The sequence below is a fragment of the Dasypus novemcinctus genome, chromosome 6 (assembly GCF_030445035.2).
Source record: "Dasypus novemcinctus isolate mDasNov1 chromosome 6, mDasNov1.1.hap2, whole genome shotgun sequence".
In the NCBI taxonomy this organism is placed as follows: domain Eukaryota; kingdom Metazoa; phylum Chordata; class Mammalia; order Cingulata; family Dasypodidae; genus Dasypus; species Dasypus novemcinctus.
Window position 1 is genome coordinate 100,133,541 of NC_080678.1, and position 17,936 is coordinate 100,151,476.

The 17,936-nt window shown below is 43.5% G+C and overlaps 1 protein-coding gene across 1 annotated transcript in view; it reads left to right on the forward strand.

Moving 5' to 3' along the window:
• Window positions 1–12,143: 12,143 nt before the first annotated feature.
• Window positions 12,144–17,936, forward strand: part of LOC131278899 (anthrax toxin receptor-like) — a 56,857-nt gene continuing 51,064 nt past the window's right edge. Inside the window, exon 1 of the mRNA XM_058299538.1 lies at window positions 12,144–12,497. Within this exon, the coding sequence (XP_058155521.1) occupies window positions 12,307–12,497 (191 nt within the window). The 5' untranslated portion in view covers window positions 12,144–12,306. The remainder of the gene's footprint in view (window positions 12,498–17,936) is intronic.

Below are 17,936 nucleotides of genomic sequence, written 5' to 3' on the forward strand. Positions count from 1 at the left end.
TCAAAAGAAACATTTGCTCTGGCAGCTTTCCAAGAAGCCATAGACAGCCTCAAACCCCCCCCCCCCCCACTAACTATCATTTCTCTGCCTAGGAAAGTTCTGTATAAACTCAAGTTCCCCTTTTCCAGGAGTGGGCTGAAGTCTCTCTTCAGACCCCCACCATGCTGGTGGGGAGATTGAAATCTGTTATTCAGATTCCCTCCATTGGGAGAGTTTCTCAGTAAATAAATTCTTTGCTTATGGTCAATCAGTCTCCATGTCTCAGTAAGAGCCATATTTTCTCCAACAGGTGATTTCTAAAAAAACTAGCTATAGATATGCCATATGACCCAGCAATCCCATTGCTGGGTATATATCCAGAAGAGCTGAAAACAGGGACAGAAACAGATATATGCATACCAATGTTCATAGCAGCATTATTCACTATTGTCAAAAGTTAGAATCAACCCAAATGCCCATCAACAGATAAATGGATAAATAAAATGTGGTATATACATACAATGGAATACTACTCAGCTATAAGAAGAAATACAGTACAAATACATGGGATAACATGGATGAATCTTGAGGACCTTATGTTGAGTGAAGCAAGTCGGGCATTGAAGGAAAAATATTACGTGACCTCTCTGATATGAAATAAGCAAATCAAACTGTCTCAGAGAGCCAGAGACTGGATGATAGGCTTATAGGAAATTGAGGGAGAGAGGAAGGTTGTGAGCTGATGCCTACATGGGTGAAATCTATGATAAAGTAGAGGTAAGTATTTATACAGGAAAGGATAAGATGGAGAATTAAGGATACCTTTGGGTGGGGCAGTGAAGGCTTGAGGGGGGCTAGGTTTGGAAGGGTGGGTCAGATGGCCCAAGGAATTGGGGGGAGGGCTGGGGGAACAGTTGAACATGGGAGATTGTTGTGTGTGTGGTTGACACCATAATGTTGAAAAAACTCTTTAGAAAATAATATAAGGAAGGATTACCTGCTTAAAGGTTCTTAAGGGGGGTGGGATGTGCACAGGGGCAGGCTTCTAGGGAGTGTGTGAGTGCTCATCTTGTCATAGTGTGTTATACCATTGGGTGAAGACCCATACAATGAGTGGGAAGGTGTACCCACATCCTGGGGAGACCTGATGTTCTGAAATAGAGGGAATTGTGTCTCTTGAGAGCATTAGTGGCTCCCAAAGTCAAGCCCACAGCATTGTTGCAATTATCTGTGAATCTGGTCCTTCAAGCAGTGAAGACCAGTTGTCTCTGTGGGCTCTGAGGGGAGGGGGAGAGAGGAATAGAATAGATAGAAGCAGGGCAACTGGGGAGGGCCATGCAAGTGTTCTGAAAGATTGTGCAATGATGGATAAAGGTCATGTTAAATTATAACAAAAATGTATAAAAGTCTATAGGCTAAAATGTAAACCACAATGTAAAATATAAGGTAGCTAAAAATTTTGAAAATTTTACAGTCTAAAATATAAACCATAATGTAAACCAAAATGGAACCATGTTTGGTAGCTATGTTTCAATATCTGTACATCAGCTGCAGCAAACATAACATGAACATGTAAAAAGATCATTGCTGGGGAAGGCAGAAAAGGTTTTGATGGTAGATATATGGATATATGGGAGTCCCCTAAGTAGTATTTGTGATTTTACTGTGATCTGAAACTTTAAGGCAAATTAAAAATTAAAAAAAAAAAAAGGATGTAGAAATTGAGGAAGAAATGAAAAAAATTGCCTTGTCACTGTACATACAGGGCAATATCCACTACAGTGATGAAAGGCAAAACTTCAAAAACAAAGTATTATAGTATTTTTCATTTTTTAATACACCAATTTATTTTTACTTTATTTTAGCTTTTCTAAATTATGTATTCTATTTCTAATCTTTAAACCTATCACTACTATTACATTTTCCTATTAATTGAATTTGGCAATATATTAGAATTTATTGTTGAAGATGTCTTGGTTATTTTCATAGTAGTTAGAGTTACAAATGACAACTGAGTGAGTGCTGAGCTCCCAGCCAGAGGAGCTCTGTCACATTCCTCAATGGAATAGCAACAATTCTTCAAGAGCAAGGGCAAAGACCAGTAAAGAAGGATCCTCCAATGATGAGCCCTTGATTCTGATGACAATGCTTATGAGCCTGTGTGCCTGAAATTTCTATGAGGCCTAGAGCTGCAGGGTGCCTAGAAGTTATCTCCTGAGAGCCTCCATGTTGCTCAAATGTGGCCACTCTCTAAGTCAAACTGAGCATGTAAATGCATTACCATCCCCCCAGCATGGGACATGACTCCCAGAGATGAGCCTCCCTGGTGCTAAGGGATTACTACCAATCACTAACTGGTGATGCAACTAGGAAAAGACCTTGATTAAAAGGGGGAAATGGTAAAGACAAATGAATTTATATGGCTAAGAGACTTCAAAAAAGAGTCATGAGGTCATCATAGAAGTTGACCTTACTCATGCCTCATCAGAATCCCAGAGACAGCCAAAGTAGATACAACCCCAGGCACTGGTGCTCCTGAGGGCTATGGAGACACACAGGCTCTACAATCATGGCAGTTGGCTCTGGAGTTCAGTGCTTTGTCAGTGGGCCCTACTTTGGAATTTGTGTTCCTGAGTGTGATGGAGTTGGACCCAGATTCAGATGGGACCTCTCTACACATGCCTCTTCTATCACTTTTACTGGACCTGTGGTTGGTGCTGGGGTTGGTGTATACCCAGGGGACTTCAATCTCTGGACCTGCCATGTGGCACCTGGGCCCTGAGCCTCAGCAGAGTTGCAGCTCCTATTCTCCAGTTTGTTGGACTTGCACAGGTCAGCTAATAGGGAGGTGAAGATGGTCAACTACCACACCAGGGAACCAAGAGTGCCTGTAACTCCAAGCAGGAGAATTGTGTCCATCAGCCATGTGGGATCTAAGCCCCCTCTTGATATAGAGGTGGAGTGGACATCAACAACTCAGCATCCACAGGATGGAGGAATAAAATATAGATTAGATTTAACTTACTGTATTCTACTATAGAACTATTGTGACTAGTAATGGAACAAACTGTAGCACTGACCTGGAGAAAGTGGCCCTGCTGAGGGCAGGGAGAGGGAAGAAGAGATGAGATGTGGGAGCATTTTTGGGACTTGGAGTTGTCCTGAATGATATTGCAAGGACAGATGCTGGACATTATATATCCTGCCATAACCCACTGAATGGACTGGGGGAGAGTGTAAACTACAATTAAACTATAATCCATGTGGTGCAGCAGTGTTCCAAAATGCATTCACCAAATGCAATGAATGTGCCACAATGATAAAAGAGGTTTTGATGTGGGAGGAGTGGGGTGGTGGGGTGTGGGGTATGTGGTAACATGTTATATTTTTTAATGTAACATTTTTTGAAATCTATGTATCTTTTCTAAAAAAAGACAATTTAATTTTTAAAATAAAAAAAAAACCGTAATGAGATATCATCTCACACACATACACACACAAAAGCATAATAAAGATAAAAAGAATTGAATCAACCTTGCATCCTCAGACTAAACCCAATTTGTATAATGTGTATTTTTCTTTACATATAATGCTGGATTCTATATAATAATATATATTTTAAAGATGCCAAGTCTTTATTCCTCAGTAATATTGACCTATAATTTTCTTTTTCTATCCTGTCTGGTTTTTCTAGTATGGTAAATTTGACATTATGATCTAATTTTGATAGACTCCCACAGTTTGCTTTGAAGACAATTCTAATTAAAATTCCAATTTTGTTAATGAAAAAAGTAATAATAATAAAACTGCTTTTAAGACAAAATGAAAAAAAGTAAGACACTGGGGGAATAAATGGAATAAAATGCCACTATACACACAGGACAACAGATCTTACAGTGATGAATGAAAAAACATCAAAAATTTTTAATATTCTTTATTTTTTTAATATTCCAATTTTTTTATTTTAGTTTTACTTTTTCTAAATTATTACATATTTTATTTCTTATGTTTAAACCTATCATTATTATTTCATTTCACTATTAATTGTATTTCATGATCTTGGCTTCATTTTTGAAGAAGTTTTGGACCACAAAAGGGTCACAACTGTGGCAGGGGAGGATCATTGGTATGGGCTTCAGTGATAGGGGACACATGGGAGGAAGTTCACCTGGGCAAACCTATAAGGTACATAAATATGTTCAAATGTTCATGGGGCATTGTCACAGTTGGTGGAGATTCACACAATAACCCAAAGAATATTGAATTCCCATCCTGGGAGCTCTGCCACATTCTCTAATGGAACATCACTGATCCCCGAAGTGCAGGGCAATGACTACTAAAGAAGGATGGTCCATTGATGGACCCTTGATACTGACAATTATGCTTATGAGACTTTGCTCTTAAATTGCAACTTAGCCTAGTGCTACAGGGTGCCTAAGAGTTCCCTCCTGTGAGCCACCTTGTTGCTACAATGTGGCCTCTCTAAGCCAAACTCAGCATAAAAATGCTTTATTTTCCTCCAAGCATGAGATATGACTCCCAAGGATGAGCATCCCTGGCACCAAGGGATTACTACCAAGCACCCAAAAGCAATGGAACTGGAAAAAGACCTTGAATAAAAGGGGGAATAAGGTTTAAATCATGTCCTTTTTCAAGCAGGTTTATGAGCAGATTTCTATCAAGTAAGTCTTTTTCTTTTCTGCCTAATCATCCTAATACTTAAATGCATCAGGGAATAGCTCTGCTGGAAAAGCATTTATTCCATGCATGACATCCCTGTCTGTGCACTCAAGGTTCAAAATATGAAAACCTGTTCTGTGTGTGTTTGAATAAAAACCATAAATAAATATTTTCTTTAAACAAAAAAAAGGGGGGGGGGTAAAGACAAATGAGTTTATATGGCTAGGAGACTTCAATGTGAGTCGGGAAGTCATTCCAGAGGTAATGCTTATATAAGTCTCAGTAGGAGCTCATAGATTGCCAAAGTAGATACTGCCCCAAATAGTGGGGCTCCTGAGTGCTACGGAGACACCCAGGGCCTACTATCACAGCAGATAGCTCCAGAGTTTGGTCCCTTGCCAGTGGGCCCTATTTTGGAGTTTGTGCTCCCCAGTGTGACAGAGTTTGATTCAGGTGTGACTTCTCTACACATGCCTCCACCATCCCATTTTATTTGAATCTATATTTGGTGCTAGAGTTCTTAGGTGTATGTCCAAGAGATTTGAATCTTTGGGCTGCCCATGTACCAGCTAGGACCTGAGCCTCAGCGGAGTTTCAACGCTTACTCTCCAGTTTATTGGACTCAACCAGGACAACTAACGAGAAGGTGAGGATGAATAACCACCATGCCAAGGAAATGAGAGAGTCTACAGTTGTAACCAAGAGAGTCCCATCCATCAATAGGCAAGATGGCAGCAGAGTAAGGCACTCCTAGAGTCAGCTTCTGCTACAGGGCAGTTAGTAAATACCCAGAGCTATCTGGAGCTAGCTGAAACACCTATCTGGGGCTTCCAGGAGACCAGAAGAGCATTCTGCAACATCCTGGAAAGAATGGAAAGAGGAGATTGCCCATCTGCAGAGAAGACTCATAAGTAGAGACCTCAATGCCAAGGAGGGTAGTGCCCATCCTCTACTGGAGGCTCAAGCCGCCTTGGGAGCTGTTCTGGGACTGGAATTGAAAGCTCCATTTCCCAAAAACAGTGGAACAAGAGACGGTTTTTCAACAACTTCAACTACTTATGAGTAAATTCAGCAGGCTAAAGTATAATCCTGAGAAAGCTAAAGTTTGAATCTGTCCAAGTCAGAAATAGGCCAGTAACCACCATCTTAACTCCATGCCTGGCATCAGGAGAAGTGGGGCAGAATGAAAATCACAGTGCTGGTAGGGACTGGCTTCTCTCCATCTAGATCAGTTTGCAGCTCTAGCATAAGACCAAACCCCACCTGGAAGCCAGGGGGACCTGTGCCAGCCTCTCCAAGAAATTACCAGCCAAGCCACAGAGGCCAGTGATCATCCTACTTTGGCAGTACAAACTGTCCCAGGAGCTATTCTGTGGCTGGAATTTGAAGCTCCATTTCCCTAAAACAGGGGAGGAGGAGATGGTTGGACACTGATTTCAGCTACTGATTGGCAGATTTGACTGGCTAAAGTATAACCCTAAGAATAGATAAAGTTTGAACTTGTCCAGGTCAAAAAGAGGCTGGTACTTGCCATTTTGACTCCGACCCCAGCATGAGGGAAAGCTGGGCTGACAGAAAATCACAGTGAGGGTGGGAACCAGTTTCTTTCACCCAGATCAGCCTACAGCCCTAGCCTAGGCAGCAGCCCCACCCCTAGCAGGGAGAAGGCTGGCAGGCCCTGCACCAGCCTATGCAGTAAACTGCAGGTACATTTGATTGGCACAGACTGAATAATCAGAAATCTATCAGGGCAACTGCAGTCATCTTGGACCCACACTGCTTAGATTGCTGCCCACAGCTGCAGCTCCATCACAGCCCCAGGTAGGGGAGAAAAGGACATGAAGGGACTTCAGTCTCTCTGGGCAAATAGAGTATAGGCCTAAACAACTTGAATTATTCCACACAGCTGTGACTCCATCCCTACCCCTGGAAAAGGAGAAAATTGGGAGAAGCTTCATCAGTCCCTGGGGTAATGAGGGCAGCTTGAGCCTCCACAGCTTATAATACCAACTACATCCTTGGTTTCTACTGCACAATCAGCAAAGGAGAAAGGGCAAGAAGCCCTAAACTAAAGAGAAAAACTACACCCAGAATAATTATGCTAGTAAGCCAGGTGCCAAGACATCAACAAAAAAATTACATCCACACCAAGAAAAAGGAAGCTATGGCACAGTTAAAGAATAAGTTAAGCCTCCAGATGACATAAAGAAGTTGAGACAACTAATCATAGATGTTCAAACAAATCTCCTTAATAAATTCAATGAGATGGCAAAAGAGATTAAGGATATTAAGAAGACATTGGATGAGCACAAAGAAGAATTTGAAAGCATACATAGAAAAATAGCAGATCTTATGGGAATGAAAGGTACAATAAATGAAATTTAAAAAACACTGGAATCATATAACAGCATATTTGAAGAGGCAGAAGAAAGCATTGGTGAGCTTGAAGAAATGGCCTCTGAAAGTGAACATACAAAAGAAAAGTGTGTTATATCATTGGGTGGAGACCCATACAATGAGTGTAAAAGTGTACCCACATCCTGGGGAGATCTGATGTTCCCAAATAGAGGGAATTGTGTCTCTTGAGAGAATTGGTGGCTCCCAATTAGTTAGGGCAGTCTACTATGCCAAGCCCTCAGCATTGTTGCAGTATCTGTAAATCTGGTCCCTCAAGTAGTGAAGATTAATTGTCACTGTGGGCCCTGAGGTGAGGGGGAGAGAGGTATAGAATAGATGGAAGCAGGGCAACTAGCAGGCAATGGAAGTGCTCCACAAGATCATACAATGATGGAGATAGGACATGTTAACTTACACCAAAAGTGTATAAAAGTTTATAAACTAAAATGTAAACCATAATGTAAAACATAAGGAAGCTAAAAATTTAGAAATTTGTACAGTCTAAGAATATAAACCATAATGTAAACCAAAATGGAACCATGTTTGAAAGCTATATTTCAATATCTGTACATCAGCTGCAGCAAATATAACATGAACGTGTAAAAAGATCATTGCACGGGAAAGGGGAAAAGAGTTTGATGTTGGGTATATGGGAGGTCCCTATATTGTGAATGTGAGTTACTGGGATCTAAAACTTTTTCTAAAAATTAGAAAAATAAAGAAAGGCTATAGACACTGAGGAAGAAATGAAAGAAAGTGCCTTCCCACTGTACATACAGAGCAACAGCTATTACAATGATAAAAGGCAAAATGTTTGAAACAAAGGTTTATAATATTTTACATTTTATTAATACACCAATTCATTTTTACTTTAGTATTTCTAAATTATTATGTATTCTATTTCTAAGCTTTAAACCCATCACTGTATTTCAATTTCCTATTAATTGAATTTGGCAATATATTAGGTTTCATTGCTGAAGAAAATTTGGACCACAAAGAGGTTCAACTATCGCAGTGGAGGAACACTGGTGTGGGATGTTATTGATGGGGGGCACATGAGTGAGGGGGAGTTCTCCAGGGCATGTATATAGGGGACATAAAAATGTTCTGATACATGTTGGATATTTTTATAGTAGTTACAGTTACAAACATCAACAGAGGGATTACTGAGTTCCTACCCAGGGGAGCTCTGTCACATTCCCCAATGGAACAGCATCAATCCCCCAAGTGCAACGGCAAAGACCAACAAGGAAAGATGGTCCAATAATGAGCCCTTTATACTGATGACTATGCTTATGAACCTGTGTGCCTGAAATATGAACTGGCTTAGAGCCGCAGGGTACCTAAGAGTTACCTCATGAAAGCCTCGATGCTGCATAAATGTGGTCACTCTCTAAGCCAAACTCAGCATGTAAATGCATTACCTTCCCCCCAGCATGGGACATGACTCCTAGGGATGAGCCTCCCTGGCCCCGAGGGATTACAACCAATCACTAACTGCTGATGCAACTAGAAAGAGACCTTGAATAAAAGGGTCAACTCAGACCAGCAGAATATCTCAGCCTATATGTATGATCAAGTGTTAAAAATGACCTTTTGTCCTTGAATAAAAGGAGGAATTGGCAAACACAAATGAGTTTATATGGCTAAGAGTCTTCAAAAACGAGTTGGGAGGTCATCAGAGGGGTCACACTTATGCACACCTCAGCAGGACCCCAGAGAGAGCCAAAGTAGATGCAACCCTAGGTGCTGGGTCTCCTGAAGGTTATGGAGATCCACAGAGTATATGGTCATGGCAGATTGATTTGGAGTTCTGTGCCATGTCAGAGGGCCCTACTTTGGACTTTGTGCTCCTGAGTGTGATAGAGCTGGACTCAGATGTGACCTTCCTACACATGCCTCTTCTGTCACTTTTACTGAAACTGTGGTTGGTGCTAGGGATGGTGCATGCTTAGGGGTCTGGACTGCCCATGTGCCAGCTGGGCCTTGAGCCTCAGTAGAGTTGGGAATCCTACTCTTTGTTTCTTTGGACTTACCCAGGCCAGCTAACAGAGAGGTGAAGATGGTAAACACCACACCAGGGAATCAAAAGTGCCAACAACTGCAAGCAGAGGAATTGCATTCATCATTCATGGAACCTAAGCCCCCTTTTGATCTAGAGGTGGAATGGACATCACTATCCCAAGGTCCACAGGATGGAGAAATAAAATATGGATTAGAGTGGGCTTACTGACATTTTACTATAAAACTATTGTGACTAGTAATAGAAGAAATTGTAGCATTGAGGTGGAGAATGAGACCACTGTAGTTGCTGAGGGCAGGGAGAGGGAAGAAGGGATGTGATGTGGGGGCATTTTGGGGACTTTGAGTTGTCCTAAATGATACTGCAGGATCAGATGCTGGACTTTATATATCCTGCCATAACCTTCTGAATGTATGGGGGGAGAGTGTGAACTACACGTAAACTATTATGTATGTGGTGCAGCAGTGCTCCAAAATGTGTTCACCAAGTGCAATGAGTGTGCCACAATGATGGAGGAGGTTGTTGGTGTGGGAGGAGTGGGGTGCGGGAGTTGGGGGTATACGGGAACCTCTTATATTTTTTAATGTAACTTTATTTTGTGTGATGTATATATCTTCAAAAATATATAATTTACAAAAATGATGGGGTGGGGGTGGGGAGTGGGGTATATGGGAACCTCATGTTTTTTAAAATATTTTTTAATGTAGTGTTCTTTGTAATCTATTAACTTTAATTTAAAAAGTGTAAAAATAAATAAAACAAAATGGATCAAGGACCTAAATATAAAAGAGACAACTATAAAGCTCCTAGAAGAAAATGTTGAGAAACATCTTTAAGATCTTGTGGTAGGTAATATTTTCTTAATCTTATACCAATAGCACGAACAATGAAAGAGAAAATTGATAAATGGGACCTCCTCAAAATTAAACACTTGGTCCTTATAGGACTTTGTCAAAAGGGTGAAAAGGCAGCTGAATCAATGGGAGTAAATATTTGGCAATCATATATCTGATAAGGGTTTAATATCCATGATATATAGAGATCATACAACTCAACAATAAAAAGTCAAACTGCCTGATTAAAAAATGGGCAAAAGAATTCAAAAGACAATTGTCCAAAGAAGAAATACAAATGGTGAAGAAACACATGAAGAATGTTCAACATCACTAGCAATTAGGGAAATGCGAATCAAAACTACGAGATATTATTTCACACCTGTTAGACTGGCCACTAGTAAAAGTTGGAAAACTGTAAGTGTTGGAGGTAGGAACACTTATTCACTGTTGGTTAGAATGTAGAATGGTACAGTCACTGTGGAGGACAGTTGGGCATTTTCTAAGGATGTCGAATATAGACTTACCATGTGACCTGGAAATACCATTACTAGGAATATACCCAGAAGAACTGAGAGCAGTGTAACGAACAGACTTCTGCACACCCTTCTTTATAGCATCATTATTCACGATTGTTAAAAGTTGGAAACAACCCAGGTATCCATCAACTGATGAATGGGTAAACCAATTGTGGTGTATTCTCCCAATGGAATAGTATGCAACCATAAGAAGAAATGTGGAAACATGATAACATGGATGAACCTGGAGGACATTATGGTGAGTGAAGCAAGCCAGATACAAAAGAACAAATACTGTATGATTGTGCTATTATGAACTGAATATATAATATAAAATTATGGAGTGACGCCTTCTCCCAGGGGTTCCAAGCACCCTCTGCTTGCCCCTTCTCCCCCAGCAGCTGGGATCCTAGGCCCTCCCTTCAACAACACGTGCTCGCACCCGGAGCCCCTGCACGCCGGCTTTGCGCTCCCTCCCTCAGCAAACACTTCAGCCCTGGACGAACCCCATGTCCCCCCGGGAAGCTGCGTGGAGGAGAAAGGCCCCAAAGGACCAACCGGCCCCGCGGGGCGGCAGCACCACCGACTCCACGAGTCACAGCGCTGCTGGCATCCAACTCCACGGTGTGGGGACGGCTGGTCCCGGGGCCGAGGCTCCTGGTCTGATAAGGGCTGAGCGCCGGGCTCCCCTCCTCCGCGCACAGGGCACTTCCCTGCCGCCCGCAGCCAGAGCAGGTGGTGATCGCAGTGCTGAGCTCGGGGATGTGAAAGAAGAGCCCGTGCCCAGTCATTGCAACCCCAGCCCAGAGACAGCTCCAGGCCAGTGGACTCAGAGGGACCCCAGCCCCCCTCCCTGCAGGCTTGGAACGCGGCGTGGCCCCGCAGCCCTGTCAGCGCCTGGCCCTGGCCCAGGGGCGCTGAGCAGGCAGGTCCCCACAGCTCCGCCTCCGAGCCAGGAGAGTCTAGGCTGGACCCTGGGGCGCGGGCTGCGCCAACCCGGGCGGGACTTTCGCTCCAGGAGAAAGGGCCCCTCAGGACAGACGGGGGCTCCCAGAGCCCCTCCTGCTCCCTCAGCCGGCTTTCCCTTCGACCCCTCCAGAGGCAGCCCCAAGGGAGAGTCGGGAGACCCTCGTAGCCCGTGGCTGACCCCGCCTCCCCCACTGCCTGCTGCAGGCCCTCGGCGCTGGCCCCTCCTGCAGGGCCTCGGTTTCCCCCTGGAGCTGGTCAGGGGAGGACCGCCTCCTGCTGGGTGAGGAGAGGGAGGCGTCCTCAGCCTGCCAGCACCCTCTGGGTTCCACTTGCGTTCCCCGCAGGATTGACAGTAACTGAGGACCAGAGAGATGCCTGAGCCCAGCCTCTGCCTCTGGGCTCTGCTCCCAGGCCGGGGTGGGGAGAGCGGGTGGGGGGCGAGGGAGTGCCGGGTCCCCATCCGCAAACACCCAGACCCTTCTGGTAACATGCTGTTAAGCAAAAACGCAGCGATTTTGAGAGTCCTAGAGCCCCCCTGTGAGGGTCTGGGGGAAAGGGGCGCCTCGTTTAGCCCCTCCCACCCCGCACAGATCCTGTGACTCCCCCTTGCTGTTGTGAACAGCCCCGCAGTGCTGCAGGTCACAAAGGGGCCACGTCAGCCTCATGGCCGTCATAATAACCGGCCCCCGAGCGGCGGAAGGGGGCGAGCAGGCAGTTGCTGCTGGTGCCCAGAGCCAGCCGCTGTCTTGCTTGGCGCGCTGCGCGGGTGCGTGGCGAGGTCGTGCGGGTCTAAGGTAGAGGCGCGGGCCCGCGGCTGCTCAGCATGCACAGATGCGGAGGTAGCGCCTGAAAGAGACGTTGGTGGACTTGCTGGGCCTGACTCCAGGCTTCCAGAGCGACCAGACGGATGGGGAGCCGCGCTCCCCGGGCGCCCGGGCCAGCGCCCTTATGGCTGCCGCTGCTGCTCCTCCATCTGCAGCTGTTGAGCGTGGGGGGCAGACCCCATCACGTGCGGAGCGGGAGGGGCGCATGGCTCCAGAATACAGGGGATTTGGAAACCTGCCAGCCCTCCTTGGATCTCTATTTCCTCCTGGACAAGTAAGTTGCTGGGGGCGCCTGGTGCACTGGGGGGGGGGGGGGGGGGGAGGAGGGGCTGGGGGGAGGGTTATTGGAGCAGGTCCAGGCTCCACAGGGGGGTTCTGACTGGGTGCAGGGCCTGGGGAGCCCCTGTCTTGTGGGCGCTGCGGGAGGCCCAGGGGTGAGTCGCAAGAGAGGTGGCTCTGGGAACGCCTGGTTTCCCGAGGCAGAAGGATGCTCCAGGCTTTTGTGTCCAGATACTTTTCCTTTGGAGGTTTCTACTGAGAAATAGACTAAGCTGCAAGACAACCAAGACGTTCATCTGGGGTCCTGAATGGCAATTCGGGGAGCAGAGAGTCAGGGAGCACCCCAAGTAGTGTTGTGTTGTGGCATTTCCAAGCAAGAGATTTCAAAGAAAAAGACGAGCACAAAAGTTGACTCTGGTTGGAGGATGGTTGGGGTTATGTTAGGAGTTAGCTGAGTCCTTTCATTGCGCTTTGCTTTTTGGTGTGGGGATGCCCCTGAGGTTTTGAGGAGCCTGTGCCTGAGACTTTGCAGACTCCAGCGGTTTGTGACACCTGAGACCTGCCTAAGAGTCACCTCCCGTGTGGCCTCCTGACTCCATTTGAAATCTCTTGGCTGTCTAACTCTGTTTTCTTTTAGTTCTTTATGAGGAAGGGAACATAAGCCACCACAATGTTTCTGAAGCTTCTGTCCCTCCTTCTAAGTGGCCTTCAAGTGGGCTGATCTTTAGTCTAGAAGACTTCTGTCTCTACAGGGTCCCAAAGAAGCAGGTTCGTGGCTTTCTTTGGGTATTTTAAGTGTCGCTGGTGCTTGGAAAATCCTTTGCTTTGCTTCTTCTGGTGGCTTTGCTTCCTTCTTCACAGTCACTTTCAGGAGCAGCTGGCGGGTCTGCTTGTGGCCTTGGCCCCTGGGCAGTGGCTCAGGTGCCTCCTGGCCCCTGTGAGGTTGTCCTTCCAAAGAAGGAAAGGGAGGTGCAGGGTCAGCCTTGGAGAGATTGTCTTGCTTCTACCTTCAGCTCCTCCTGTTGGGTTGACAGTGAACTTTGCATTCATTGAAGAGTAATGGAAGTGCAACCAATGGTAATTCTGCTGGAGCACTTTACGGTTTCACCGTGGTTGTCTTCTTTCATCCTCCAAACAGCCCTGGAATGGACAGGAGCAAAGGGGGGTGTCCATCCAATTCTGGGTGGGAGGGGTGAGGCCCTAGGGGTGAGTGAGGGATCCAGGGTCAAGTGATGGCAGCAGATCTTGGAAGAGAATCCCTTCCTCTGCCCAGTGGGGGGACTTCTGACATACCCTGGACAGGTCTCACCTGGTTGACGTCCCCTTGGCGAGTGGATCAGGGTTGGAGGACGGCTGGATCTGGAGGGGATGACAGCCTCTCTAGTTTAGTCTTTTTGGAAAGGGCAGTGAGGCCAGAGGGCCCCCCGCTGCTGGGCAGCCTTCCCACTGCTCTCCCAGCCTCTGCTGTTTGGCCCAGTGGGGGCACAGCCCAGCCAGGGTTGGAGGAGGAGCTCTGGCACCAGGGGTGTGTGAAATCACATTAACTGAGCACTTACTACATGATAAGCAACGTACTAGACACTTTAGTCCCTGACAACTGAGGGAGTGTGTTCAATTCCCTCTTTTAGGATGACGCAACTGAGGCTTGGATGGGCTAAGTGGGTTGGTCAAAGCCAGTTAAACCTAGTTTGCATTTATATTTCCCTACTGGCTAATGTTGTAGAGGCTCTTTTCATATGCTTATTTTTCATTTGTGCATCTTCTTTGGTATGTTCAAGCTTTTGCCTTTTGTTTGACTGAATTTTTTATGCTTCTGTTGTTGCATTGTAAAAATTTCTGTATATTTTAGACATTAAACCCTTATTAGTCTATGATCTGCCACTATTCTCCCATTTTGTAAAATATTTTCAGTTTTTTTAATACTGCCTTAATGAATTAGTTTTAATTGTCATGAAATGAAACTTACATTTTGTTTCTTTTGTTGTTCATGCGTTGGCATCATATCTATGACTCCATAGCCAAACAGTATATCATAAAGATTGTTTTCTTGAAAGAGCTTTGCATTTTTAGCCATTATAATTAGGACCTTCATCCAATTTGAGTAATTTTTGTATATGATATGAGGTAGGAGTCTAGCCTCATCCCTTTGCAAGGGGATATCCAGGTGTTAATGATGTCATTTGTTAGAATCTAATCTTTCACATATGTGTGTTACTGACAATTTTGTACAAAATCAATTGTCCATATATGTTTGGGCTTATTTCTGTACTTTCAATTCTATTCCAATGGTCCAACGATGCATTCTCTTTAGGCCAGTTCCACACTGTTTTGATTACTGTAACTTTGTAGTGTATTTTGAAATTGGAAAACGGTATGCTTTCAACCTAATTCTTCTCTTTCAAAATTGTTTTGTTATCTGAGGTTCCTTGCAGTTCTATGTGAATTTGAGGATCAGCTTTTCCATTTCTGCAAAAATGGCTGCTGTAATTTGACAGTGATTGTGTTGGATCTACAGATCCTATTGGGCAGAATTGACATTTTGGCAATATTAACTCTTTCAATCCATGGATATGGGATTTGTCATGCCACACATTTATGCCTTCTTTAATACCTTTCAATTCTCTTTTGAAATTTTCACTATAAAAGATTTTACATCCTTGCTTAAATTTATTCCTAGATATATTATTCATTTATATGCTGTCATAACTGGAATTGTTTTCCTATTTTTGTGTTTAGATTGTGCATTGTTAGTATATAGAAACATAATTGATCTTTAATGTGTTAAACTTGTACCCAGTTGCTTTGCTGAATTTGTTAATTCTAGTAGTTTTCTTATGGATTCCCTTGGCTTTTCTATTTAAAAGACAACATCATTTGCAAAATAGATAGTTCAATTTCTTTATTCCAATTTGGATACAGTTTATTTCTTCTTCCTTCTTAATTGTTCTGGCTAGGACTTCTAGTACAATATTGAATATTGAATAGCATGATTAAAATGGGCATCCTTATCTTGTTTCTGATTTTAAGGAGAAAGATTTCAGTTTTCATCATTGAGCAAGATGTTAGATGTGAGTTTTTCTTTTTTCTTTTTTGTCTTTATTTTTTTTGTTACATTCAAAAAATATGAGGCCCCATATAACCCCCACCCCCTCACCCCACTCCTCCCCCATAACAACAACCTCCTCCATCATCATGAGACATTCATTGCACTTGTTGAATACATCTCTGAACACCACTGCACCTCATGGTCAATGATCCACACCATAGCCCACACTCTACCACAGTCCACCCAGTGGGCCATGGGAGGACAAACAATGTCCGGTAACTGTCCTTGCAGCACCACCCAGGACAACTCCAAGTACCGAAAACACCCTACATCACATCTCTTCCTCCCCCTCCCTACCCCCAGCAGCCACCATGGCCACTTTCTCCACACCAATGCCACATTTTCTTCGATTACTAATCACAATAGTTCATGAATAGAATATCAGTAATTCCACTCTAATCCATACTCTATCCCTCCATCCTGTGGACCTTAGAATGGTTGTTTCCACTCCACATCTATATCAAGAGGGGGCTTAGATTCCACAGGCATGCTGGATGCAATTCTCCTGCTTTCAGTTGTAGGCACTCTTGGCTCCCTAGTGTGGTGGTTGACCTTCTTCACCTTGTTGGCTGAGTGGGGTAAGTCCAATAAACCAGAGTGTAGGAGTTGCAAGTCTGTTGAGGCTCACGGCCTGGCTATCACATGGTCAGTCCAGAGATTCAGGTCCCCTGGGTATACATTAAACCCCAGCACCAACTACAGTTCTGGTAAAAGTAACAGGAGAGACTTGTGGACAAAGATCACATCTGAGTCCAGCTCCATCACACGGAAACACAAACTCCAAAGTAGGGCCAACTGACATGGCACTGAACTCCATCTGCCATGACCATAGAACCTGTGGGTGTCTGTAGCCCTCAGAAGAACCAGTACCTGGGATTGTATCTACTTTATCTGTCTCTGGGACTCTGCTGAGGTGTGCATAAGGGCAACCCCTCTGATAACCTCCTGGCTCTTTTTGGAGACTCATAGCCATATGAACTCATTTGTACTTTCCATTTCTCCCTTTTATTCAGGTCAAAAAGCATTTTTAACTCCTGGTATTATATGTAGACTGAGATATTCTGCTGGTCTGAGTTGACCCTTTTATTTAAGGTCATTTTCTAGTAATTGACCTTTATCATAAAGAAAAAGTTCCCTTCTAATCCTAGAATTCTAAGTGTTTTTATCAAGAAAGGGTGCTGGTTTTTTTCCAAGTGTGTTTTCTGCATCCATTTAGATGATCATGTGTTTTTGTTTCCTTCATTCTATTCATGGATTGATTTTCATATATTGAACCAGTCTTGAATTTTGGGATATATACCACTTGGTCATGGATACAATCTTTTGTCACATGCTGTTGGATTCAGTTTGCTAGCATTTTGTTCAGGTTTTTGGCATCAGTATTCACAAGGGAACTTGCTCTGTAATTTTCTTTCCTTATTGGCCTTTGGTATCCAGGTAATGCTGGCCTTATAGAATGAATTATAAAGTATTCCTTCTTTTCGAATGCTTTGGAAGGATCAGAGAAGGATTGGTGTTATTTTGTACTTGAAGTATTGGTAGAATTAACTATTGAAACCATCTATTCCTGGACCTTTGGTGAATGGTTCTGTTTATTCAGTGTCTTTATTTGTTATAGATTTGTACAGATTTTCTCTTTCTTCTTGAGTCAGTTTAGGTAGTTGATGTATTTTTAAGACTTTTTCTAATTGACCTTGGCCCTTTAATTTGTTGGTATAAAATTGTTTAGAGTACTCTTTTATAATTCTTTTTATTTCTATAAAGTCAGTAACGACATCACTATTTTATTTTGATTTTAGTTATTTGTATATTTTTTCTTTGACACTGTAGGTAAAATACAGTCCTTTTTGTCCAATTATCATAAACCCAAGTTTCTTTGTGTTGATTGCCTCAAATGGTTTTCCATTCTCCATTTCATTAATCTGTGGTCTAATATAGAAATTATTTCCTTCCTTCTGGTAACACTGAATTTATTTTGCTCTCACTGGTTCATCAGGATGTGAAGTCAAGTTATTGATTTGAGATTTTTCTCTTCTTTTTCATATAGGAATTCATTGCTATAAATTTCCTTTTCAGCACTGCATTCATTCTATCCCATGAATTTTGGTATGTTGGCTTTAAAAAAATCTTTCTAAGTATTTTCTCTTTTTTTCTTCCTTTTTAATTAAAAAAATTGTTACATTAAAGGAATATGAGGTCTCCATATATCCCCTACCCCCCTCACCCTACTCCTCCCACATCAACAACTTCTTTCATCATCGTGGCACATTCATTGCATTTGGTGAATACATTTTGCAGCACTGCTGCACCACATGGATAATGGTTTAC